The sequence below is a fragment of the Tachysurus vachellii genome, chromosome 16 (genome assembly GCF_030014155.1).
Source record: "Tachysurus vachellii isolate PV-2020 chromosome 16, HZAU_Pvac_v1, whole genome shotgun sequence".
NCBI lineage: Eukaryota > Metazoa > Chordata > Actinopteri > Siluriformes > Bagridae > Tachysurus > Tachysurus vachellii.
In genome coordinates this window covers 17597852-17607985 of record NC_083475.1, presented here as the reverse complement: position 1 = coordinate 17607985, position 10134 = coordinate 17597852, and the positions used below count along the sequence as shown (strand labels likewise).

The following is a 10134-nucleotide window of genomic DNA, read 5'->3' as shown; positions in this document are numbered from 1 at the left end:
GTAAATTACTTCATGACTCTATAACAGTAAAATGAATCAAATAAACAACTATCGTTATCTGAGAGCAATATAAACCCAACTCTGCACTCTGTAGACTGTCATACATTTGAGTAAACACTCTAATACTGCTGATGAGTATGAACCACTCACCACTCACCAGTCACTGGGTAAAATGCTTAAATATGCGACCAGAACAGCACGAGCAGTGACTCACCCTGCATCATGATAGACATCCTTTTGCTTGAATTAGTGTTTTGTTTTGTTTTTTTTTCAAACGAGGGCGTAATGCATTCATACATGTCATCAAGGTTTCAGCATTATTCCTTTATCAAATAAAAAACAGTCACACAAGGCATCCCTGTTTTTTTGAAGGCTGTGATGATTTTTCTTATGCTTATGCTTCTAGATAAACCTGTATCGGAGTGAAATTTCCTGATCTTTCAACACCTTTTAAATCTCACATGATTGATGAATAATCGTCATTGCTTTTAGTTTCGTAATTGCTTTAGAGTATCATTAACATAGTCGAGTCCAGGATATCCATGACACCGAACCATGTTTCTTTTCTGTCTAATTGTTTCGGTTCAACTTATATTTCAAACTTCATGTGATGTCGAGTGATGCAGTTTCGTGTCAGTTCAAGACTCAAAACAATACAGACGGAGGAACACAACACAGAAATGGTCAGGCTCTTTCATTTCATTTCATTTCATTTTATCCAGGACAATGTGCCAGATTCACCCTCATAACCATGAGCAATAGACTTATAAATATTTCAACTTATTATTTGGGTACAATAATCTTGAAAGCATACATGGTCAGACTTTGAATTACTAAATTGAATTCAACAACAAATACATTAAAAAAAAAATAATAAAAACAAAAAAACATCAAAACTCCAAAGGAAGATGTCCTTTTAGTTCCTAAATTGAGTGAGCGGGTGCCACACACTGACCAGTCATCATAGTAGTTCATTGCTTCAGCAACTCAACAGCTCTTACATGCTCAAGATCTGTTAAACCCTGATGGATATTACATCCATACTGAGACTGCCAGCTGCATACCGGGTCCTGTCAACCCTCGATGAAGCTGTGTATCATTCTGTGATTGAGTGGGATGTGTTTGTGCATCTGATAGGAAAAGAGAGGACGGGAAAGAGAGAGGGAGAGAGAGAGTAAAAGAGAGAGAGTGAAGGAGAACAGCAGTGTTCTATGCAAATGGCTTATAAAAAAGTAGCACCCTCCACTTTGTGCAAATGTATCATCTGGATGAGAGGCAAGTGTGAGTCTCTTGAGTTACGTGGTAGGATTCTGGCGACAGATAGACGTGAAATTTATCTTGCGTTTAACATTACGATTAAATTAAATGGATCTGGTTACAGAGCCACTATTAAAATGTTCAATTACTTTGGTTATTGTAAAAAGATTGGATTGAATTTAAAGCGCATTACTGTGCTAGGTTTGGATGTAATCAAAGGCAGTGTTGGGGCAGCTTAAGTGCCCAGACCTTTATAGCATTACAAGAAAAACCTTACTATTATCGTAATTTGAACTCGAAAGCTTGCACGTTGGCTTGTTGGTATTTTCACGGCTCTTGTAATTTAAAAAAAAACAACCAACCAATTAACCAACCAACCAAAACCTGCCTCTTAGATTCTTTGATGTTTAGTGATCAGTTTTACATCCCAGTATCATTCTGTTGAAAAGTGTACAATCGTGTCAGTCCACATGTGCATCATAAACACGATTAGCATGATTGTAAGCCCTTAAGTAGCATAAGATTTTCACTCAACCCGAAGCCTGTTTTATAACAAAATTCCTAATTACACAAAAGAACAATCTATTGATCAAATAACTTTACAAATTGCATTTAAACCATGACACCTTGTTAAGCCACCCAGAACACAAAAAAGGTAACAAAACTGCTACCTACTCCCCATAGTATTTAAGTGCCTCTCTAATTAAAAATAAATACTCAATATACAATCTCACCTTACATTTATTCAAAAATGACAAAAACCAATAAGCAGTGTTTCAACTCATTTCCTAGGTTTACGAAAGATTTTCTTTACTGCAAATATTTTTGATCTAAATCACAAGGAATACTATGGGGAAGATAGTAACTATGATTGGGCTTAGGCTATTAATTCATAATGTAACAAAGATAAAATATGATAAAATAAACACACACAGGGCAAAAGACGCATATTTCGTTAAACACTCATACATTCTGTTGTTTGAATATATACGCCCATATATATCATATACATATAAAACTGACTGTATTCCTGAAAATACTCTGCTTTATCAAATTTAGATGGCGGCAGTACTATCTCAAGGCCACACTTGTATTATGAAAGGTTGTTTCAGGGTTAAAGGTGCATTATGTTGGATAGTTACACTGAACATTGCTGTAAATTAGAAATTGATGCTGATCACTGACGATTTTAGCTTCATGAACCCTTTGTTATTCCGTGCCTTTAATTCTTTTATTTCCTTGAACTCAAATAAACTAATTTATGCTACAAACATGTAAATACGTTGTTACAAAAAAATCATAGACAGATTAAATGATCAGTAATAGTGGAGCCGGTTTCAAACATCCACACAAATATTAGCTCATATTATTAATTATGGCCTACTTGTAAAAGAAACAGTTTGCTTAGAATTTGTATCCACATAGTGCACCTTTAAGGGGAGATTGTCACGTGTACACTTACAAGCCTCATCCAGTATGTTGCTGTAATTTCCTGCAAGGCATTTTCGACTGATATAAGACTGTTTATAAATATCATGAATTGTAAACCCTGGGCACTTGGAAGCATTGGCTTTAAAAGGTCTAAGTGTTTTTTTTTTTTTGTTGTTGTTGTTTTGTTTTTTTTTTGCTCCCAACAGTGAATTACTGAGATCCTTACTTCTTCTCTTTGTAATATAGCAGCCAAGCCAGTCCAGTCCACTGACTAGATGGATCCCTTCTGGGGCATGTAGCCAATCAATCAACTCATTTTCAAACACAGCACAACAGGTCTACAGATTAAACACCAAATTGTGACTAAATAGCGTAAAAGGGCTTTACGCTTTGGAATTGTGCTCGGATGTGTTCAATCAAGTGGATTAGTAATGAGTGAGGGCCTGTGTGAGGCTGAGGAATCATTTAGCCAGTTTAGCTACTGGCCTGCAAGTAATAGTGATACAATTTGGCAAGGACTTTATTTAACTGTGTTCTCTAGAACTTATTAAGCTCCTGAGCTCTCCAACAGCTGTTTGAGTGCACGCTCAATGTTCATTCGGTGCCCCACCCGTGTCACCCCCAATTCAGCTAAGTCATCCTTAGTGAGCGCAGGTAGATGCGCACCTTCAATTTCATGCTCTACGAAGCGGGCACGATGCTCCCCTAGTCCCACACTCTCTAACCACTCGCCTACATCATACTTGCTCCACAGTGCAAGAGGCCGCTGTCTGAAGGGCCGCAGGGCCAAGAGTGGGGCGCCCAAGACCGGTGAGGGGCAGGGGGAGGCACAAGGCGACGGAGAAGGGGAACGGCTGCGGGCACGAGCACTGGCACTCCGCATGACAAAGCGCACCTCCTTGGGCTCCTGTGGGAGGCTCAGGCTGGAGGACTTGAGGATGGTATGGTGGTGATGGTGGTGGTGGGGACCAAATGCACGCATTGGCCCCAGAGGCTCAGTTCGCTCTGGAGTGGCCCCCGGGCTGGGTGTTCTGCGGGTTATTGGGTAGCGGCTGCCCGGACGGATGGTGAAAGTGGTGCCATAGTTCCTTTGTGAGATGGTGTGAAGCTCACCAAGGCTGCTGAAGAGTCTGACAGGTAGAAATAGGGGTTTGTGAGGGAAAATTAATAATGAAACTAAAATCCTCAAATACGTCACCGTGCGGGAAAAGACATTAGTTTTGAGAGTAGAATATTTTACAGCATACAGTTAGCACTTACAATTAGTATACACTTCTATTTATGGTTTCCCATTTACAAACAAATTCTGAAATTAGATTGAAGCTAAAACCTACCTTATGGTTCTACTGAAAGGTCTACTTGGCTGCAAATATACATTATACATTATGTTTTAATCTTACAACGAGTAGAATTAGTCAAATTATGGCTTATAAAATAATTTAATAAAAGCCATGCATGATAATTGCAGTTATAAACAATGATGCAGTAAGGAATTTTAGTGAAAGTTAGTGGGACGAAGAGGTGTATTTTACCCTCAGAGCTAAAAACCTACGATTTACTCTCTTCTCCATTCTCCTCACATCTGTAAGGACATATAGAGACACATAAGGGTGTGTTATGTGCTTAAGTGAGGTGTGTAAATGAAACCTGTATAGCGCTAACAGCTGTGTTCAGTGGTGGTGTGTGTTGCTCAAAAGTCGAGAAGACTTTGCTGTGGTACATGCAGGTGTGTGAAACATTTAAGCCAAGTGTCTGTATTTAGTTAGACTCACAGTAGCTTCTTACCTGGCGCCACCCACTGGTGACCTTCTGCCAGGGTCAAGTACTCCCATTGGTGGTTCCTCCCCTAAAGAGTGAGTATCTTTACTTAGTAACTCTGCACCCATTGCAGCAGGCCTACTATCATCAGCTATGCCCACTTGAGCCCTGGGCTCCTCCCCCCAGAGTTTAGAGCGTCTTTGGAACAAGTAGCGTGGGCGAACTGGGCCTGTGCTGGGTGGGTGTGGAAGCAGCTCACTGTCTGATGACTGTTTAAGCAGTGGGTCCCTGAGATGCACGGGGCGGCCGCGGCCCACCCCACAACGTGGCTTGCTGGCGTGGGCAGAGTCTGTGCTCTCTGATGACAAAGTGGACATGCTGGAGACTGTGGAAACAGTACTAGTGGTCTCCATGTGGGGGTCCTCAACGCCGGAGTCTGCCGTGGAGTCGCTTGCTTTGCCAGAGATCTTTGCTATAGAAGGCCTTGGAGATGCCCCTGGAGAAATGCTGATGGTAACTTTGGGCGTTTCCTTTATTAGAAGGCCATTGGCAAAGGGTTGAGGGGGTGGGACTATGCCAATTTTGCGAAGCTCCTCCCTGGTTTCTTCATCACTAGATGAGAGAAGTGCAGGGGGCAAGGTGACTGTGTAGGGCTCTGCTTCCTCCTCTGAGCTCATGGTCATGCTCCGCCCTGCCAGGTTTGAGAGAGTTGGGGCAGGTGAAGGCATGGAAGGTGGAACTACTGGTTGACTGTGCTCTGTGTCCATCAATGATGGTTGGACAATCTGTACGGATGGTGGCACTATGGACTCCTCCAAACTTCTCCCAGATATAGGGCTTCCATTAGTCACCTGACTTGCAGTTTCTGTTGTGATGCTGACAGGCTCTTCCCTCCAAGAATCAGAAGGTGAAGCCTCAAGAGCCGCAGGTGGTGTGACTCCTCCTTCTGTCTCTGGTCTCTCCACTGCTCTGCCCTGAGTGGGTGATGGTGAGGGAGTGGGTGTGGGAGTGGGTGTAGTACGGCCACTGAGTGCACGCTCTCTTGCAGCTAAAGCAAGTGCTAATGGAGAGGAGGGGTCCAAAGGACGCCCAGTGAGAGGATGTATAAATGTAGAACCTCCTGGTGGCAGACAGGGAGAAAGCATGGGAGCTGGAGGTGGCAACTCAGCCAGCTCATCCACTGAGTGTGACTGGGATAGTAAGGGGGTGGTTTGAGGCTCACTGGTGCTTCCCTCAACAGAAAGGAACACGCTGGTCCTGCGACGAGCTCCTGGGGGTGTAATTCTAGCCCTCTCAGAGAGCACCTGCTGCTGGAACTGCTCTGCTCGGCTGCTGTGAGGGATTCGAGTACCTCCTAGGGGAGAGGGATCCCTACCAGTACCAGCCTGGGCAGCTGTGCCCTCCTCAACCTGACCTTGTTTGACCAGTGGACTCTTCCTGCGCTGGGGCTTGGCTGGAGTATAGACTGCACTCAAACGGCCCACGTTGGCATATGGATTCTCTACAGGCTGGCCACGCCTACGACCACGCTCAGGAGGAGCTGCCCCAGAGGTAGGTGTTGCTGGCCTGGTAATGGGGGCGGGCTCTACTGGAAGGTGGGTGGTGTCCTGAAGGATGATCATAGAACGAGCCTTCCTCTGGCGGTCAGTTGTTACAGGACCATGGAGCTTGGGTTCTGCACCTGGTCGGAAGCTTGAACGGGTCTGATTGGCTGCACGCGTTGGGGGTGGAGGAGGCAAGAAAGACGGAGGAGGACCTGATTCCATGAAGTATGGTGTTGGAGGAGGTGGAGGTGCAGTTTGTGGTGGGGGTGGGATACTGTCTTGTCGGAAGCTGTCAGTCATTGAGGAGCTTCTTGGAAAGTGGTGCTCTCCAATTAAAGCAGATATTCTTTCATCTTCCGGTGCACCTAATTAAAAATAATGTTTATCACAATAATGTTTATGAAGCATGAATACATTTCATGTGTTAGACAGGTAAAATTTTTATGACTATAAGATGCTTGCAAGAAGGTTGGATATGTGAGCATGAGCGCCCACATTCATAGTTTTACCAAATGATTTTGTTCTGGTCATCCCTTGCAGATGCATGTGACTTTTATCCAGACCAAGAGATACACCAGGAGATATCTGCATCCCTTGCCTCTCCAACAGAGACTACAAACACATACACACACACACACACACACACTTACTTAAACTGCTTAAGTAAAATAGTTTATCACATATGTTTATTTGATCATTTGAAATACAAATGAACAATGTGATATGAATATGTGTTTGTATTTTACACTAATCTCAGCCTGTGTTATGCGTCGACTGGTGGGTCTCTGTTTCACAGTGGCTGCTCTGGAGTCTACTTCTGGAGGCCGTTGCCTCATCACCACAACAGGCTCTTTAGGTGAACTCAGCATCTCATCCAACTTCTCTGTGAGGAACACACAAACACACACTCAAAAAAATTCAAGACACCCTTTTTACAACAAACACTTCACAAAGCTTTATTCACAAAACACACATTTACACACGAACGTTATGTTACTGTTGCAACCCATATATGCAATACAAAATAAGGAAAACAAGGCCATACAAATGTATGAAATTAAACATTGTATACTGTACACATACAACATAACACAACATAGTACACCCAGTAAAAACCCCCATCAAACTAAATACCCCCAGCACACAGAATCAGTCTCATACAGTAATTTGTTTCTTACCTCCCCTTCTTCTCCTTGATGCTTGTAGGTAAGAAGTAGGGATGAATCAACATCAATCAATTGAAACCAATTGACTGAACATTGAGACTAACATCTGATGCTTACATTATTCTGCATTGTCATATATTACACTCTTGTCAAAGTGCTAGTTTGCGAGTTTTAAGTAATTCCTTCTACGAAAAAAACATAATAAACTAATTAAATTGTATGGTTTTTGGTCTTCATCTTGACTTTTCCTTTCATTCACAGGTTACAACACAATAAATGTGCAGATGTTCAAAGGTAGTGAATATTTATGCAAGACACTGTATGCAGACAGAAAGCAGAGCTTCTGAGAAGTTACTGTTTCCTCACTGATATGCAAAGGTTTGAGCCTACAGGGTTACAGGGCTACAGTACAGCAGAGTTTACTATGATTATCAAACCTGATTCAACTCATCAGCTGCAGATATCATTTTCATTTGCATAATAATAATAATAATAATAATAATAATAATAATAATAATAGTACTAGTAGAAGTAGTAGCTATAATTGGAATAGAAGACCTAAAGACCATAATATCTGTGAAATTTACATGAAAATCACATAAACCACAATGCATGTTATGGAGAGATTATATGGATGAAGCTCTGCGTAAGGTAGGACAATGTAATGCCTATTATGAATTAACGATTAACCCACAAGACCTAATAGGAATCCTATTAAATTCTAATATTTCAATGGGAAACAAATAAAGATGAAATTAAAATGAGAGAAAACAATAATGTGCTATAAGCTCTATCTATATACTATATACTATTAAAATCCCAGGACATAATTACGGAAATATGTGCAGAGTTTTCCCTAAAGCAGACATCACATGCCTCCCATATAGAATCCGTCATTATACCGAGCTTGTATGTTCTGTATGTAGACGAATTACTTCAAATTGGCTCTTTCAAGTGCTTGGAGTTTTACTAATGACGCTATTGGTAATGATAAAAGGTTTTAGGCTTATTCCACAGGCCTGTGTATGAATGTGTTTGTGTTTTACCCATCTCTTCCAGCTCGGCGGTCATGCTTTTGGAGCGCAGGGTTAGACTCGTGCTTGGGTCTCTCTTGGGTGGTGGAGGAGCTGAAGGTCATGAAGAGACACAGTGTAACACACAGCAGTGGGATTCTTATAGTCTTATTGCAGCATGTATGGTGTTATGTGGGATTTGGATACACACCCTTTTTACGAACAACATCTCCTGTGTCAGGTTTCCGTGTTACTGACACCACTTTCATAAGAAGACGACTCCCACCTTGCCGTATCAGAGAGACCACTTGCCGATGGCCCACTTTTACCACGCTAACACCGTTCACCTGAGTCACAAAGAAGTGTGGGTTTAATTCTAATATTGCTTACAAACCTATTTTCTCAGGGTCAGTATACAATTTTATATCGCACAGCGTGTCACCTCGATTAGGAAGTCCCCAGTTCGTAGTCCTGCTCTCCATGCCACACCATCCAGATCCACTGACTCCAGATATTGCAGCGCAGGAAACGCAGGAGTCGGAGTGAATTCTTCAATTGGAGTTTCAGCTGGCAGTAGAGAACACACACACAAGAAACAATTGACATATAATAGGCATTTGTGTATATTAAAGTGTGTGTGCTGTGAGAGTACAGTAGAATTCATTTACTGTATATTCACATTACCTTTAGCCCCTCGAAGAACAAAGCCAAATCCCTCACTGTCTCTCTTCTGCAGCGTGGCAGTTTTCTCTTCAATTACGTAATCACTGAGGACGCAGGTCAGTGGTAAGACATCATTTTTACACCTTCTTACATTTAATGTGAAAACATAAATCAAGCACAACTCGCATTCTCAATTTATCATAAGATCTTGTTAGATACTTGTCACATTTACATTTCAGCACAGTGAAATTCTTTCTTCACATATCGCAACTTTGGAGGTTAGAGTCAGATCACAGGGTCAATCATAATACAGCACCCCTGGAGCACAGAGGGTTAAGGGCCTTGCTCAAGGGCCCAACAGTGGAACCATGGGGCTTGAACCCTGATCTTCCGACCAACAACAAGAGCCTTAACCTCATGATTTATAAGGGTACAAGATCCATGAAATCAATTACAAATCTAAGATTCTGATATTTTTCATGGAAAAACTGTGCTTGTGTTTTTTTGTGTATTGTGATTGCACTGATTTTTATATTTCTATACAACATAATTCTCACATTTAAAAAGCACAGTATTAAGCATGTATACAATACATATATATATGTTTAGGTTTTTTACATGATATATACTATGATATAACTGTTTGCAATTTGCACTATACTACTTGTTCCAACCTGAAAACCTGAGGAGAAAGAAGCGGAACGAGAGATTGTGTACCTGTAGGAGGTATAATTATCATAGGATCCAACGGTGTAATGCCTGAAAAGCCTCTTGGTGCGATCTTCTCTTGTTTCTGCAAAACACATCCATTTCACATGTGGCAACATACCGAATACTAAATCATGATATGTGAATATGTTCAATAATTAGTGCATGAATTCAACCATGAGTACTGAATATGGTGGTCTGGGAAAATTCAAAGGATGTCGCTGTGGCAAAATTCTGGCAAACAGCCAAATATGATGAAAAGTCATTTTGATTTAGACCAAAGTCGTTTTTTTTCTGTTTCTAACATAATTTCACACTTTTACATCACAACATCATGTTAGGAGCCAATCTAACATACATATGGTAAGACAGATCTTGTATTTATGATCATATTTATTATTTTTCACTCACTTTATAGTAGCTGCTTTTAGATCACTAGTGTATTGGTGTCTTTCAGAAGAATTGCGATTAAACCTTTTTTCACTTTTGGAAGTAACCAGATTTCAAAATATCTGCTAGAATATCTGGTTGAGAAACATACAAAACATCACCATATGAAGGGCTTTTCCACACAGATTTTTTTTTTATTTTTTT

General features: G+C 41.2%; 1 protein-coding gene across 11 annotated transcripts in view; it reads right to left on the bottom strand.

The window, feature by feature from the left end:
• Positions 1-684: 684 nt before the first annotated feature.
• shank3b (SH3 and multiple ankyrin repeat domains 3b) overlaps positions 685-10134 on the bottom strand; it is a 32523-nt gene continuing 23073 nt past the window's right edge. For 6 of the 11 annotated variants that reach the window (XM_060889091.1, XM_060889090.1, XM_060889092.1 and 3 more), the window contains 10 exons: positions 9550-9625; positions 8854-8936; positions 8612-8736; positions 8381-8516; positions 8203-8283; positions 6737-6873; positions 6500-6602; positions 4474-6355; positions 4241-4270; positions 685-3818 (listed from right to left, as the gene is read on the bottom strand). In XM_060889091.1, coding sequence (XP_060745074.1) covers positions 3236-3818; positions 4241-4270; positions 4474-6355; positions 6500-6602; positions 6737-6873; positions 8203-8283; positions 8381-8516; positions 8612-8736; positions 8854-8936; positions 9550-9625 — 3236 coding nt within the window. In that variant the 3' untranslated portion in view covers positions 685-3235. Of the gene's footprint in view, positions 3819-4220; positions 4271-4460; positions 6356-6499; positions 6603-6736; positions 6874-8202; positions 8284-8380; positions 8517-8611; positions 8737-8853; positions 8937-9549; positions 9626-10134 lie in introns of those variants that run through there. The other 5 variants (XM_060889094.1, XM_060889099.1, XM_060889096.1 and 2 more) reach the window with 4 other exon arrangements.